This window comes from Schistocerca gregaria, chromosome 2 (assembly GCF_023897955.1).
Source record: "Schistocerca gregaria isolate iqSchGreg1 chromosome 2, iqSchGreg1.2, whole genome shotgun sequence".
In the NCBI taxonomy this organism is placed as follows: Eukaryota; Metazoa; Arthropoda; class Insecta; order Orthoptera; family Acrididae; genus Schistocerca; species Schistocerca gregaria.
In genome coordinates, this window is record NC_064921.1 from 28,722,992 (window position 1) to 28,740,700 (window position 17,709).

At 43.6% G+C, this 17,709-nt stretch overlaps 1 protein-coding gene across 1 annotated transcript in view; it reads left to right on the forward strand.

Annotated features, from left to right (window-relative positions):
- LOC126335621 (uncharacterized) overlaps positions 1-17,709 on the forward strand; it is a 127,264-nt gene that overhangs the window by 24,310 nt on the left and 85,245 nt on the right. Inside the window, exon 2 of the mRNA XM_049999075.1 lies at positions 6,308-6,469. Coding sequence (XP_049855032.1) covers positions 6,308-6,469 — 162 coding nt within the window. The remainder of the gene's footprint in view (positions 1-6,307; positions 6,470-17,709) is intronic.

Consider the following 17,709-nt stretch of genomic DNA (forward strand, 5'->3'; position numbering starts at 1 on the left):
CCAGACAAATAAAAAGCATCTAAACCGAAAATGTTCTCATTGTCTCTTGATTTTCAACGCAGTAAAATTCATTGTCATAGTGCGAGATTTGTAAGCGGCAGGTAAACTACACTGTCCAAGCACTAGAATTTCCGTTCCGTTGTAAGCAGTGAGGTGCTTGCTAGATTTAGAAAGGTGTGATGAGTCTAACTGTTCGAATACGGCACTATTAAGCAAAGTTACTGAGGCACCTGTGTCTAACTGAAAGTTCACACAACGGCCATAATTCGTAATGAGACAAACAGTTTGTTAGAACGTTGTTGCTCAGCGCTAGGACGAGAGGGAGGCACAACCTTACTTTTACTTTTATCGGTACCCTTTCTAAATTTTGAAAGCACAGCGTCCACTGCATGTGCACGAGCCTTATTTTTCTGGTAGCGGGCAAAATTAGCGTTTTTGTGCCGTTGCAAACAAATTGCTTCGATATGGACTTTCTTTCACACTTGTAACACGTCCCACCATAGTCCCTAATGTGGTCGCTATGTACTGTCGTAGCCTGTGATGAAGTACACCTGCTCCATGCGTATTCTGAGAGGCGCCAAACTAGAGGAGTGAGCCAGTGAGGCCCTCCAGTCAGAGGCAGCGGCCTAAAAACTTGCTGTCGAGACGGCACTTGCTGCGTGTTGCATGTCAGTGTGTCTCTCTCATGATAGGCGCGCTTTAACCAGCGCCTACTAGCGATCTTCGCGCCACATGTTTGCCGATTGGTGTGCTGGCGACGGCTTACGATAGCATATTTCTCATCTGACGTAAGGCTACCTTGCTGTGGTGGATGGGCTTACCTAACAATATAACCATGTCACAACTCTTGAATGCCAAACTTGTATGGCCATGCATATTGTTAAGTATGGTTGGCTTAATGAGGAACTCACACCACAGCCATTTTCAGGCGGACAAACTTTCGAAAATACAGTAGTTACAATTTTCAACAACAGATGGCGCTGCAAGTGATGTGAAAGATATAGAAGACAACGCAGCCTGTGGGTGCGCCATTCTGTACGTCGTCTTTCTGCTGTAAGCGTGTACTGTTCACAACGTGCAAGTTTGCTGTGGACATGGTTTATTCCTTAGAACAGAGGATTTTTCTGGTGTTGGAATTCCACCGCCTAGAACACAGTGTTGTTGCAACAAGACGAAGTTTTCAACGGAGGTTTAATGTAACCAAAGGACCGAGAAGCGATACAATAAAGGATCTGTTTGAAAAATTTCAACGGACTGGGAACGTGACGGATGAACGTGCTGGAAAGATAGGGTGACCGCGTACGGCAACCACACAGGGCAACCCGCAGCTAGTGCAGCAGGTGATCCAACAGCGGCCTCGGGTTTCCGTTCGCCGTGTTGCAGCTGCGGTCCAAATGACGCCAACGTCCACGTATCGTCTCATGCGCCAGAGTTTACACCTCTATCCATACAAAATTAAAACGCGGCAACCCCTCAGCGCCGGTACCATTGCTGCACGAGAGACATTCGCTAACGATATAGTGCACAGGATTGATGACGGCGATATGCATGTGGGCAGCATTTGGTTTACTGACGAAGCTTATTTTTACCTGGACGGCTTCGTCAATAAACAGAACTGGCGCATATGGGGAACCGAAAAGCCCCATGTTGCAGTCCCATCGTCCCTGCATCCTCAAAAAGTACTGGTCTGGGCCGCCATTTCTTCCAAAGGAATCATTGGCCTATTTTTCAGATCCGAAACGATTGCTGCATCACGCTATCTGGACATTCTTCGTGAATTTGTGGGGGTACAAACTGCCTTAGACGACACTGCGAACACTTCGTGGTTTATGCAAGATGGTGCCCGGCCACATCGCACGGCCGACGTCCTTAATTTCCTGAATGAATATTTCGATGATAGTGTGATTGCTTTGGGCTATCCGAAACATACAGGAGGCGGCGTGGATTGGCCTACCTATTCGCCAGACATGAACCCCTGTGACTTCTTTCCGTGGGGACACTTGAAAGACCAGGTTTCCCCCCAGAATCCAGAAACAATTGAACAGCTGAAGCAGTACATCTCATCTGCATGTGAAGCCATTCCGCCAGACGCGTTGTCAAAGGTTTCGGGTAATTTCATTCAGAGACTACGCAATATTATTGCTACGCATGGTGGGTATGTGGAAAATATCGTACTATAGATTTTCCCAGACCGCAGCGCCATCTGTTGTTGACAATTGTAACTACTGTAATTTCGAAAGTTTGTCTGCCTGAAAATGTACTGTTGTCCCAAGCATATTGCAACAAACGGTGTATTTCTATCGCTGCTCGTTTAGTTTGTATTGCCATTTCAAATATACCGGTCATTTTTGAAACACCCTGTATGATGCTTACAGCGCCATCTAGTGGAAAAATTTCGATTACATTTTTATGTTTCGGTAAAATTTCCCCTTCCTTCGATAATATTCCGTTCAAATTTGAGATAATTCTGAACAGCAGTTCTTTTTTTTACAGCATTTTGAAACTGGGACTATATAATTATCTTGTTTATTTAAGGCACACGTATTTGACTCCAAACACTGGTGCCTTCGTTCTGTGTATCAGATTATACACCTAATCGAAACATTGTCTCTATCACTGTATGAATGTACAGTGGGTCAATATTGCTGTTAACAATACCATTACTATTACCGAGGACAATGGAAGAACATTTTGAAAGGGAATTGGTACTTCCTTGGACGTTTCCCTGTAGTTTCTTTGACTTACAGACATTGTGCCGATACACCGTTGTGCCACTAAGTGCCTCAATACGTGACAAATTTCTTATGTTACCGTTCGAGGAGGCTCTGCTACGACATCCATTGAAACCACTGAAAGTTACTTTAACCAACGGTTGCCTCTCTGCAATTCTAGATACCATTTTACAGCAGTTTTGCAGCAGGCTCTGATTCTTAACACACATTGATGTTGGTTATCTGTGCCATTCTACAGTATGCTGCAGCCAGCCTATGTCTTCGTTTGTATTGTTAACGGCTTTCGTGTTTTACATACACCGTTAGATGCAAGGACAAAATAACGATTTCACAGGTAAGCGTTGTGTCGACTTGTTGCAAGAGCTACCACCATCCCAATCCCCACTACAGACAGGACACTGCAGCTTGTGCTAGTCTGCCGGTTCACCAGTTCGTTGGTCGCCCACGATTCTTGTTCCCTCTGGCTAATACGCAAGAGCGGTCTTCTTTTGCTGTCCATGTCAATAGCAGCGATCGCAGAATTTTGTTCATCCATCATTGAATCATTGACTGTGACGCAGCAGATGTTGCGAACACAAGAGCTGGTCTCAGCATCCGTACTTGCACTCCACAAGTGCCTGTGTGATGTACGGCTGTGGTTTGCATAGTGCAGCATTTTTCCCAATTCTTATTGCATTCGAGAACGGCATACAAGAATACAGTTGTCAGGATCCCTGTGCATGAACCCGATTTACTATAATTTCATCATCATGGTCGTTGTGCTAAGAGAAATACTTGATATTTTAAAGCTGTATATCAGATAGCAACTCCTTCCCCATACCTTGCCTTTCGCGGACTGAACAAACCAAGCCTTAGTGCTTCACACCTGCCAGTGCTTCCGCATACCTTCCAAACCACATAAAGGCTCGCCATCATACCCTACTGCTCCAGCGCTCCTGAAAGAAATATATCGCGGGGAAACGACTGCAACTTCATAATCTTTTGGGTATCTGCCTTGCAGTAAGTTTAGACCTCATACTCCACAATGTTTATCTGTCCCATGCTTTCCTCTTCATTCGCTGGTATCCACGTTGAGGTCTACTGACACCATTCAACATCTGGTATCTTCTTCTGCCCTTCCCTCTTTTCCCTGGAATAGACTTCAGTTGCTTCTACTAGATGGCAATATCTTCTCAAATTATGTTCTATCCAGTTTAGCTTCCTATTACTCACTGTTAGCAACATTTTCCGATCTTTTCCAACTCTTTTCAGTACCTCCTAATTCCTGACTTTATCAATCCAGCTGAACTTTTCTATCCCGCGCCATATCCACATTCCACGAGCTTCAATTCTCCTCTCGTCCTGATTTCTCAATGTACGAGTTTCTAATCCGTACATATGTGCAGGAGCACGCTTAATATCAGTCTTTCACCAGTAGCTTCCTTAAGCCTGCGTTCATACTACTAGCTAAAAGCCTTTTCTGCTTCTGAAATGCCTCTTTCTCCAGCTCTTTTGCAACTTTGACCTCCAGTTCACAAAACATATCTCCCGTAATCTGACCTCGCAATACTTGAATGCTGCCACCTGGAGTTTTCTGAACAGTGGATGTCTCACTCTATAGCTAGTATGTACTACTTTGAAAGTTCCTACGAGATTTAAATAGTATGTCGGACCGGGGACTCAACTCGGCACATTGCCTTTCACAAACATGCTATTACGTTCTATTTATTGTCACGCATTGCACTCCCGGAATTTGATAGCAATAATACACCGATAGGAAAAATCGCAGGACCAAAAAATAATTAATGTATATTAATAAAATTTACGAAATACGTTTGTGTAAGTAACATATTTAAGCGATGAACAATGCAAGATAACAGGTTAATGTAAGCGCGGGATAAACCATTCCAAATGTGACTTTCTGGCACATTAATAGCCGGTGTAACCGACAGAATGTTGAATGCAAGCATGCAAACGTGCATACGTTGTGTCGAGCGGTCACAGCTGTCCGTTTGAGGGATAGAGTTCAAGGACTGTTGCACTTGGTCGGTCAGCACAAGGACGCTTAATACCGGTTGTGGATGATGATGGAGTTGTTGTTCGATGATGTCCTATGTAACTCGATGAAAGATAGATCTGGTGATTAGGAAGGCCAAGGCAACATGTCGACACTCTGTACAGTATGTTGGTTTACAACAGTGGTTTGTGGGCGAGCGTTATACTGCTAGAAAACACTTCCGGTGTGTTGTCCATGAATGTCAGCACAACAGATCGAATCACCAGATTGACGTACAGATTTTCAGTCAGAGGGTGTGGGATAACCACGAGAGTGCTCCTGCTGTCAGACGAAATCACACCCCAGGCCTTAATTCCCGCTGTAAGACTAGTGTGTCTGGCACGCAGACAGGTTGGTTGAAGGCCATCGCCTGGCCTCCTTCTAACCAACACACGACCATCGCTGGCACCGAGGCAGAACCAGTTTTCATAAAAAAAAAAACACAGCAGGCCTCCACCCTGCCCTCCAATAAACTCATGTTTGACACGAATGGCCGTGGTTGGAGTCAGTGGAATGCACGCTCCAGGTCGACTGTCTCGAAGCTGTCTTTGAACTAACCGATTTGTATCAGTCCGGTGTGTCACAGTGGTGCCAACTGCTGCTGAAATTGCTTCTGCAGACGCAGTGCTATGCGCCAGAGCAACACGCCGAAGACGATGGTCTTCCCTCTCGGTAGTGCCATGTGGCTATCCGGAGCCCGGTCTTCTTTCAAGGCATTCTTGACTAACATCTACTCAGCACGGCCAGTCTCAAAGGTAACTCACGACCGTTACAGAGTGTATTTGAAGCAAACCTGATTTTCATCCTCATAGTGACGCTACTAGATCCACTGTCATGCGACCTCCGCAAAATTTGACGCTGTCTTTCAGTTGTAGAAACACGCCTACCAACTTTCGTTTATGTCGCACAACTTCTTGTTAGAGTTGCGATTTCTTCCGTTAGTGTATTTGCAAACTGTGTTTGAATGGCCGACCGCGGTGGTCTAGCGGTTCTAGGCGCTCAGTCCGGTCGCAGGTTCGATTCCCGCCTCGGGCATGGATGTGTGTGATGTCCTTAGTTTAGTTACGTTTAAGTAGTTCTACGTTCTAGGGGACTGATGACCATAGATGTTAAGTCCCATAGTGTTCAGAGCCATTTAAACTTTTTTTTTTTTTTTTTTTTTTTTTTTTTTTTTTTTTTTTTTAAATGCTTGAGTGACACATTGACGGCCGAAATCACAATGAATGGCATACGTCTTCTTTCACCCTAGTGTACCTTCTGGCGGTTACGAAACGTTGGCAAGCATTGATATAAACTCACAAATTGTAATTATTCATGTTGCGTGTATGTTCTATGTAAAACATGTTTTCCTGAACTCTTTTCGTAGAATTTTGGTAGTGCCTATAGTAGCAAAACGTTCTGATAAAAGACGACTAACTTAGCAATACGGCATCATCGAGATTTTCCTTAGCCCCCATTCAGCATCAGGACACGTTTTCTTGTGTTTACTTGATTACCTAGTTGTTTCTGCTGTAACAGACGCGTTGTTTCTGTTTGGCAGGGTCCGTACGCTGTGGACGTCTTGGAGTATGCGGTCTGCGACGATGGAGAATATTCTGGGGCTTCAGCCAACTTTTCGCTGGTCGTGGATGAGGAAACTAAAGAAACTGTGTACAGAGGAGAGGTCACTGTCAACTACGACGTTTTTGCGGACGACTCCGAGGTGAGACTTGAGCTTGTTCAGCCCCTCCCTGTGCTGTATTCGTAAATTCTGGAACAGCGCAGCGCCTTATACCATGGGAAGGCACTGGCTGCCCTATCCGCCATAACTTAAGTGCGGACTGGAGCTGAGGATTACACACGTTTCCGGACCTACAGGACGACTCAGCTAAGCTATTCACTTCAGTTACTTGCAGAACCGTCTAAGGTGTCGTAAATCTGTTTTCATTCAGATGGATTGTGAGAAAGTACTCACTAAATGTCGTATAGTTTCTTTTCATTAATTCCAGGGATATTGGTATTACTTCCGCATTTCAAAATCCAACTGTTGTATTTTGTGCTACTAGTATCGCAGTTGTTCTAGGGACAACTTCGAAAGCGGCACACTCTTCAAATTCGGATTATTTGTTTCCATCAACGAAAGCAAAACGGGGATAATGGAATGTAGTCGAATTAAGTCGAGTGATGCTGAGGGAATTAGATTAGAAAATGAGACACTTAAAGTAGTAAAGGAGTTTTGCTATTTGGGGAGCAAAATAACTGATGATGGTCGAAGTAGAGAGGATATAAAATGCAGACTGGCAATGGCAAGGAAAGCATTTCTGAAGAAGAGAAATTTTTTAACATCGAGTATATAAGTATGAGGAAGTCGTTTCTGAAAGTATTTGTATGGAGTGTAGCCATGTATGGAAGTGAAACATGGACGATAAATAGTTTGGACAAGAAGAGAATAGAAGCAATCGAAATGTGGTGCTACAGGAGAATGCTGAAGATTAGATGGATAGATCACCTAATTAATGAGGAAGTATTGAATAGGATTGGAGACAAGAGAAGTTTGTGGCACAACTTGACTAGAAGAAGGGACCGATTGGTAGGACATGTTCTGAGGCATCAAGGGATCACCAGTTTAGTATTGGAGGGCAGCGTGGAGGGTAAAAATCGTAGAGGGAGACCAAGAGATGAATACACTAAGCAGATTCAGAAGGATGTACGTTGCAGTAGGTACTGGGAGATGAAGAAGCTGGCACAGGATAGAGTAGCATGGAGAGCTGCATCAAACCAGTCTCAGGACTGAAGACCACAACAACAACAACAGTTTCGGAATAATTTCAACGTTTGTAACATAGGATAGATCTGTTTTAGTCGAGAAACTAATTCCTGTTCTATGCGTAATTCGTGATTTCATACCCAAATAAGCGAATATATAAAGAGGAAACACTGGAGTGCGCCACCACGATACAGGTATATATGTAAACGTGAGAAATAGCTTTAATGCTGTCTATACGATACATGTGTGTCGGGTGCTGGTTAATCCAAAAAAATTGTCGTCTTTCACAAGCCAAGGGAAACAAGATATACTACGTGACAAAATTTTCTCAAGTTACCAGCCGAGTGGTGGCGTGCCGTGATACGCAGTCGCTCTGAAATGAAATCCGTTATTCCGGTTTATTGTTAAGTTGGTGAATACGTTCGTAGGATTTATGTTTTGCATGTTGATATTCCGGCTCCTATGGGTTTATTTATCGATTGTCATTTTTTTATTTGTCGTTAATTGTTGCTGTCTGAGCTGACACATTGTTATTTTGTGAACTGGGGGCAGCGAGTAGAGCTGCGGACGCCAGAGTATGGACTGCCAAGTGGAGAAATCGGAACATTTCCGACATACGAGGTCTGTTGAAAAGTTTCCGGAGCTTTGTCCACAAAATTCCACTATACTTACCTTTTATTTATTGTGCATGGTCCCCTTCGAAATACTCTCCTCCACAATTGACACTCCGCTCCCAACACCGTTTCTACTTCAGGCGGCCGGCCGGTGTGGCAGGTTCGAACCCTGCCTCGGGCATGGCTGTGTGTGATGTCCTGAGTTTAGTTAGGTTTACGTAGTTCTAAGTTCTAGGGGACTGATGACCTCAGAACTTAAGTCCCATAGTGCTCAGAGCCATTTGAACCATTTTGAACGATCCACTTCCGGAAGCAATCTTGGGACCCCTTCTGCTGAATCGTGCGAAGCACTGTCTGCAAATTTTCTTTTATCTCGTCTAGCGTTGCAAATCTTCGTCACATTTTAGGCCGTTTCCATCTCACATTTTCTCGCAGGCGTCGCAACACGTCCCGCTGGTAGCCTTGGTCTCAGCATCATAACCGTAGATCCAAGTCTTATCAATAGTTATGATTCTCTTAAGGAACATCTCGTCCTCACATGCGCGATCGAAAAGCTCTTCACAGATTGCGAGGTGAAGGTCTTTCTGGTCTTAACTCATGAGCCAAGGGGTAAACTTGGTGACAACACAATGCCTTCCAAGGTGCTGCGTCAGTATTTAATGACATGATCCAGCTAAAATGTTTATCTTCTTCTCCAAATTCTCGGACACGCACGCACAATTTTGTTGATGATACTGACGTGGACGTTGTCGGTAGACGTCAAAGGGCGTCCTGAAAGAGTGTCATCTTTAACTTCCGACAGGTCATTTTTAAACCGCGTGAATCATTCGTAACACCGTGTACGGCTTAAGCAGCCACTTCACTGGCTTCCTGCAACATTTGGTGTGTCTCTGTAAAGATTTGCTTGCTGGTCAGGCAAAATTTAATGCAGACGCGTTGCTCCTCTAGTCCTCCCATTTCGAAGTTCGCTAACTGTGCGACACGGCGTTCTGCTCAATACAGACTGAATACTACCTAACAGACATACAACATGGAAATTTCGGGCAGTTACATATCAGACACAGGCTTGTGCGAGGATGCTAACCGCATTCCGCTCCAACACACCATTTGCGCGAAATTACGAATGTTCCGGAATTTTTGAAGAGACCGCATATTATTCTTCTGGAGTTCAATAGAGAGGTGACAGCAACAGAGGTATCCAAAAACATTCGTGCCGCTGATGGGCATAATACCACTGTACAGAGCATAGCAAGAAAATGGTTTGACTTTTAACGTGAATAACTTCCCGAAAGCTGGGACTCCGTAATTGTGCATCTACATTATGGAAATATAACCATTACAAATCTGAAAATGTGTCTATCCTGACGTGAAACCGGTAGTTGTGCGAGCAAAGGACCTTCATACAGCTATGTGGCTTTTGGTAACCTCATCATTCTTGACTGTTTAATTTTTCTAATTTTTACGGTAATTTGAACGGTTATTGACTGTTGAGTGTTGTTATTGTTATTAATAGAGCAGCAACTCTTCGAAAAGGCCTATGCGCTTCCATAAAAGGTAATGTTATGCATATGGTGAAACGGTGACGGTGTGATGCTTCAGCGCCGCTTATCCCTCACTGCTGACATTTATTGTCGAGAGCAGCGACCACGACGACCGCGCCAAGTGACGCTACTCCACGGCAGCGTCCGCCTGCGTCCTGCTGGACTGACACAAAGCGTTGTACAGGAGCCGCGCTGGACAGTCAACCCGCTCCCATCTTACTCACGTGATCTTGCGCCCCCTGATTTTCGCCTTTTCCGGTGTCTTCCTTCCAGGGTGAAAATGCGCTCCGAATATGGCTCGGAAAATTCTTCACCTAAAAACCAAGGATTTCTGAGGTCGCGGAATCGAAAAGTTATCTAAGTTACAGTGAAGGAGGTGTATTATTGATGACTGAAGTCCCTGTTATGTGGACTGGTGTGTTTATTAAACTTATAGAAAAACGCTACGGACTTATGCACCAATCCAACATATCGTTGTGCAAACGTATCTGTACCGCCTCTTTGACAACCAAGTCTCAGAACCTGTCCGATATACTTCACCCCCCCCCCCCCATTCGCACTCAGTACACTAAGCACCCATCGCCAGCAGTCCTAGCTGATGTTTAGAAGAGCCAAGCACGGCCTTAATTTCTCGTATTGCGTGGAAAACGCTCTCCATCTGGTGTTTCTCCACTTTTCTCGTGATCTCGGCCATCTAAGGCCCTGCATGTGACAGGAACGCCACACGTTTCTCTTCCTGTTTTTTTGTTTTTCCCTCCCTCCTCTTTTCAGTCTGTCTTTATTTGTGTCTCGTTGTAACCCTTTTTCCAGGAAGTTTCCCGCAGACGCAGTAACTCTTTCGGCAAGGTTTTCCCGTTGCAGATGGATCTTACTTTATGTCCTAAGGTGGTTGCCTTGGTGATTTATTAATATGATTTAATTTTATGATAGTTGATATTTTAATATACTGCAGTGATTCTTTTCTTAAACTGTTTGCCCTCATATGTGTGTGTGGTAGTCTTCAGTCCTGAGACTGGTTTGATGCAGATCTCCATGCTACTCTATCCTGTGCAACCTTCTTCATCTCCAAGTACCTACTGCAACCTACATCCTTCTGAATCTGCTTAGTGTATTCATCCCTTCGTCTCCCTCTACGATTTTTACCCTCCACGCTACCCTCCAATACTAAACTGGTGATCCCTTGATGCCTCAGCACATGTCCTACCAACCGGTCCCTTCTTTTTGTCAAGTTGTGCCACAAACTCCTCTTCTCCCCAATTCTATTCAATACCTCCTCATTAGTTATGTGATCTACCCATCTAATCTTAAGCATTCTTCTGTAGCACCACATTTCGGAAGCTTCTATTCTCTTCTTGTCCAAACTATTTATCGTCCATGTTTCACTTCCATACATGGCTACACTCCATACAAATACTTTCAGAAACGACTTCCTGACACTTAAATCTATACTCGATGTTAACAAACTTCTCTTCTTCAGAAACGCTTTCCTTGCCATTGCCAGTCTACATTTTATATCCTCCCTACTTCGACCATCATCAGTTTTTTTGCTCCCCAAATAGCAAAACTCCTTTACTACTTTAAGTGTCTCATTTCCTAATCTAATTCCCTCAGCATCACTCGACTTAATTCGACTACATTCCAGTATCCTCGTTTTGCTTTTGTTGATGTTCATCTTATATCCTCCTTTCAAGACACTGTCCATTCCATTCAACTGCTCTTCCAAGTCCTTAGCTGTCTCTCACAGAATTACAATGTAATCGGCGAACCTCAAAGTTTTTATTTCTTCTCCACGAATTTTAATACCTACTCCGAATGTTTCTTTTGTTTCCTTTACTGCTTGCTCAATATACAGATTGAATAACATCGGGGAGAGGCTGCAACCCTGTCTTACTCCCTTCCCAACCACTGCTTCCCTTTCATGTCCCTCGACTCTTATAACTGCCATCTGGTTTCTGTACAAATTGTAAATAGCCTTTCGCTCCCTGTATTTTACCCCTGCCACCTTTAGAATTTGAAAGAGAATATTCCAGTCAACATTGTCAAATGCTTTCTCTAAGTCTACAAATACTAGAAACGTAGGTTTGCCTTTCCTTAATCCTTCTTCTAAGATAATGATGGTGGTGGTGGTGGTTAGTGTTTGACGTCCCGTCGACAACGAGGTCATTAGAGACGGAGCGCAAGCTCGGGTTAGGGATGGATTAGGAAGGAAATCGGCCGTGCCCTTTCAAAGGAACCATCCCGGCATTTGCCTGAAACGGTTTAGGGAAATCACGGAAAACCTAAATCAGGATGGCTGGAGACGGGATTGAACCGTCGACCTCCCGAATGCGAGGCCAGTGTGCTAACCACTGCGCCACCTCGCTCGGTTTCTAAGATAAGGCGTAAGGTCAGTATTGCCTCACGAGTTCCAGTATTTCTACGGAATCCAAACTGATCTTCCCCGAGGTCGACTTCCACCAGTTTTTCCATTCGTCTGTAAAGAGTTCGTGTTAGTATTTTGCAGCTGTGGCTTATTAAACTGATTGTTCAGTAATTTTTACATCTGTCAACACCTGCTTTCTTTGGGATTGGGATTATTATATTCTTCTTGAAGTCTGAGGGTATTTCGCCTATCTCATACATCTTGCTCACCAGATGGTAGAGTTTTGTCAGGACTGGCTCTCCCAAGGCCGTCAGTAGTTCCAATGGAATGTTATCTACTCCGGGGGCCTTGTTTCGACGCAGGTCTTTCAGTGCTCTGTCAAAATCTTCACGCAGTATCGTATCTCCCATTTCATCTTCATCTACATCCTCTTCCATTTCCATAGTATTGTCCTCAAGTACATCGCCCTTGTATAGACCCTTGCCCTCATATTGTCCCTGTATTTCTACTTTGTTTAAGAAATGCTTATTAAATACATTTCTTCCATTTAATTCAATAGTGATATTGTTCTGCTGTTTGGCCAGTTGTTCTCGTATGACTGTATTCTATATGCCTTAAGTCCGTTGTCAGAGTTACTCACTACTGACATAAAGAGCATGTTCCTTGTTTTTTAATAAGCTTTTTTAGAGCTTTTAAGTATTTTTGGTAGTGGCTAACTACTGCGGGATCTATATTTGCTTTTACCGACAGATACATTTCCCTTTTCCTTTCAGAACACAGTTCAGTTCCTCTAATGATTTGTGGTCTTTACACTGCTCTTTAGTATCCTTCCTCATTAGTATATATGGGAAGCGTTTTTCAAATAATGATATGAATTTGTCATGGAATACATTAACTTTTGTGTCAGCATTTTTGTTCATAATAACTTGCATCCCAGGGATTTTCTTGTAAACTTTTCTTGAACACGTTTTTTCTGAAATCATCAGTTATTCTTATTTCCACCGAAGAATATCAGTAATTCAAGGCACTACGTTGTTTAGCCAAACTAAATGTGCATTATGATGGGAGATAGCATTTGTTACTGGGTGTAAAGTTATTTTCTTTCCTTGACCTTCACCAATGAAGACGTTATCAATTATGGTCTTGATGTTTTTGTCCAACCGTGTTGGAAAGTTAATTACTCAGATTAGATTAAATTGTAGGATTCAAAATAGGTTAACAGATCATATTTCCTATGAGAGTCCTTTAGAAAACTACACTGAAAACACCATAGTAAGGAATCCAAATTTCTCACTCATAGTTAAAAATTTCCCAGCAGGAGTGTATACAATTACAATAAAAAGTGAACTATTTTTCAGTATTAATTCGCAACCACAAGCTTCCATGTGTTGTTCATCGCAAATCCACTAGCCACAATATTTTTCAGTTTGTGTTGTGCCTCAACATACGTAAAAGCTCCTATATCAGTACGGTGGTGCGAGTGTAATTTTTATATCTTAACTTTTCTAACCTTCTGGTTATGTGGGGCTGAGACGGGCACAGGATGTTCATGTTTTCAGAGCTCTCTAAATTTTCCAAACAGATAATAATCTCTTCTTCCTTACTACTCAATCCTCTGATACTATATTGAAATAAGTTAACCTTACTTTTCTGTGCGTTCTCAATCATTTTATGGGGCTCTTCCGCTAATTCATTTTCTTTCCTACCAAGGTGCCTGAAAACTGATTCTAAACCTTAAAAAGGTGCGCCTCTGACACCAGTCACAACAGGGATCTCTCTTTGAGTGACAGAGTCCTGATTATTGTCTGCAAGAATCTCATCCAACCTATTTTTCGCTCTCCTATTCAGGCGAAGGCCGTGCCTGGTATAGCCCCTTCTACGAATTGTAACAAGAGAAACTGCACTCATGTGCAATTTCATTTCAGCCGTAGCAGCCTGCTCAATCCTGCGTTCATTGGCTCACAGCGGTATTAATCCTTAGCTAGTCATGGCACCACAGGACCTCCAAAAAACTCACTCTTGTTTGGGTAGTTGCTATTCCTGTTTCACCCAGGTCATCCCTTAATGCTGTAATTTCTGTTTTTATGCTGGCTGTTCCCTGTTCCCACTCCTTGTCAAAGAGAAGCAGTACTGTCCGTGTCATCAGGATCAGGGTGCTTCGCAATACTCGTGACTTGGTACCCTGTTACCAATTTGTCCTCTACATCTGACCTACATCCCTCCCATGGCTACTTTCTAGCAGCAAGACTCTTTTCTTACTTCTCTCCTTTGGTACCGACCTAAACTCAGTTTCATTGTTAGAAGACTGCTACCGTTTCTACTTCAGATAAGTCAGACTTATTAGGTAACGAAAGCTACTGGCAGAGCTGTTCCCAGTTCGTTGATAACTTGCTACCTTTATTCAGCCCCCACGATCATCTAATCCTTCAACTATTTTATGTAATACACCACCATTAAAAAGTATATTTCCTGTGTAAAATATAGATTTCAGATTACCACACCATTATTGAGTACAATGCCAAAAGCAAGAATACCCTAAAATCCGAAAACTCAAAAAAACTCTAAAATTAAAAATATATATTAGCTACAGGCTGGCATAATATTACGAGATACGCACATACGTAGTACAATCATCATCATCATCATCATTTAAGACTGATTATGCCTTTCAGCGTTCAGTCTGGAGCATAGTCCCCCTTATAAAATTCCTCCATGATCCTCTATTCAGTGTTAACATTGGTGCCTCTTCTGAAGTTAAGCCTATTACTTCAAAATCATTCCTAACCGAATCCAGGTACCTTCTCCTTGGTCTACCCCGACTCCTCCTACCCTCTACTGCTGAACCCATGAGTCTCTTCGGTAACCTTGCTTCTCCCATGTGTGTAACATGACCCCACCATCTAAACCTGTTCGCCCTGGTTCATGGTGTGGGTTCCTGTTGTCATGTCCTATGGGCAACGTATGAGTGGCCAAGTAAATGGTCCTAACAGTCGGGATACCAGTTATTTTGGAATAAGGCTGGGCATCTCGGACATATTCTGAGTCGTGGTCACGTTTGTGCTCAGACGGCAAGGACTACCAGATCCACCGGTTAGTCCCTCAACCGTTTGAGGTAAAACTCAATGGGACCCGGGGCAAGTAAGGCTAGCAACCTGCTTCCCTGGTATGACTCTAAACATTCATGGTGGTGTCTGTTTGTTCTATATCGTGTCTCGCTACCACTTTCGCGCAACGACGCTCTGAGCGTGTTTTTTAGGGAATTGACTAGTTTGAACCTGGGACCTGTTGCTGGTAAGGAGACGCGAGACCACACATGACATGTAGAATTCAGAAGAGTTCAGTGAGACTAGCGATGATATAACCAAATACTAAATGATCTCAGCGTCAGCTCCACTGCACTCCCTGTAAAAGAATCTTAATACTAACTAAATATAGTGGAAAGGGTTCAAGGCTTTCCTATTTTTAGTTAGCTGGTAAAATAACGTCGAAATAGCAGTTAGGTTTACCATTGGAAATTTTATTCTACTCACAAAACATCGTTTATAAATTGCAATATAGATACAAGGAAATGTTTTAATACAGGATGGTAAAAACCAACTGCGTTCAACAAAAATGTGAACGAATATTCCCTGAATGGGTTTCCAAGTTCTACAATCGATCGAAGAATGACCTATGCCATATCACATCTATAATCTATGTTTAAATTAAGTTTCACAAAAGAGAAAACTATCAAAATGGTCTACAGTGACCCTCAATTATCTTTAATTACTAATCTAACCTGTCGTAAATTACAGTGGCTGATGTGGCTTCTCAATAACTATAAAATAGAAAAATCATCGCGTTTCAGATCTTTACTTCAAGTGGCAAATGTGAACACCATGAGTTTTAATTAACGATCGACACTAGTATTACGCAAAAAAGGGGTGTAACAGATGAGTCTTCTGCAGTTCTGAGTGAAGCCTTATGCGCTCAATAATGCGGCATCGCGTGCGTTCATTACCTTGTCGGTGTTTAGCCAGCGTCAGGGCGGCAGCGGCCGGCGCAGCAGCCATCCAGCTCACCGTATCGGAACCAACTCTCTCCTAACTTCTCCTTGCTACAATTTACCGAAGTTGGTTTAAAAAAACTATCTGGCTATGTTTTCATCTGACCAACCAGGTTCTCAATGTTAACCTTAAGCTCCGCCTACAAAAATTCTGTCTATCCAATGAGAAACGTTATACTTTTCGTGGTGGGGCAATGTTTTTAAAGTTTGCAACGTAACAGAGACGCTAAAAAGTCTCACGCTAAAACGTGCGGGTGGTGTGGTCCTTTTAGCGTTATCGTGAGATCTATACTGTTCTTCTGGAGGGCTCTATCTTTTAACATGGGCTGGGGGGTGGTCCTTGACGTACCTGAGACACGAAAAAGTCTCACGCTAAAACTTGCGGGTGGTAGTGGCCCTTTTCATGTTATCGTGAGATCTATACTGTTTTTCTGGAGGGCTCTAGCTTTTAACATGGGCTGGGGGGTGGTCCTTGACGTACCTGAGACGCGAAAACGTGGGGGTTGTGTGGCCCTACTGGTTAGCTGGCGCAGTAGGTGTCCAGACCTTCCCTTATCGTAGGGCCTTCTAGCTTAACATGGTTCTGCTCTCGGCTTCTGTCCTCGTTTCTCCCCTCGAAACTGCGTCTGCCTCACAGTGGGAAGGTACGACATGCATTTAGGCATTCTTGTGTTAGTCTGTGGTATTCCATTTGCTCACTCGTTACTCGTATTACTTTGGTTAATTTAATGTCACGATTTATTCGGAGCTATGTGACATACTAGTAGATTTGCTTATTATGTCAGGGTTTTCATGGAAGGTGTTGGATTTGCCTGACACCTTACATGATGCTGGCAACAATCAGAGCAAAATGCCTCGGACCTTTGGAGGTGACAGAGTCCCACCTCTAATTGATAAACCAGGGACTCCTAAGATATATACTAAAAGCAGAACATGCAAACAATAGGCCATATTAGATGTACTCTGATATACAGTTACAAGAGAGTATTGGGGCAAGCTATATTCAGCACCACTCTCCATTGTTGCCAGATGTATCCAAGATAGCGGCGACGGCTGGCGGCGTGTAGACTCGCCAACAGTACATGACATCATGGCGCCAATGATGTCATTCAAGACGGCGGATTTTGGCGGGAAGATGGGGAAATTTGGCTACCTCCACTAACATAACCCTCCTCCCCTCCCCCAGAAAAATGGCGGGGAAGTTCAAAGTCCAACACGATAATGCATCGCACCATGGTTATCTCTGCTAACCTAAGAAAATCACGGGAAGAACAACTTTGAACTACAGCGGCGTGATACTGATGGGCTGCACTGACTTGCATCCAGCAGTGGCTCACGGTGGTGTCGGTGTGTGAGCCCCTGGGGCGTCTGTGTTCCTACCCAGTCGCATCAGCAACCGTGCCTAGATGAACACGTATTTCGAGAGGAATTTCTCAGGTACCATTTATGAAAGGGATGTCACCGCCTCATTCTTGAGGGCATCTATGCTTGGTTTAACAGCTGAAAGTCAAGTCACTTCGCAGGGCTGCAGGTAGCCTCCTGTGTGGTCTACTAGATAGGGGGTGGTGGACAGCGACTGCATATGTTGCAGTCTGTAAGTCTGTACTGAAATTAATTCGGTAGATTAGGAAGTG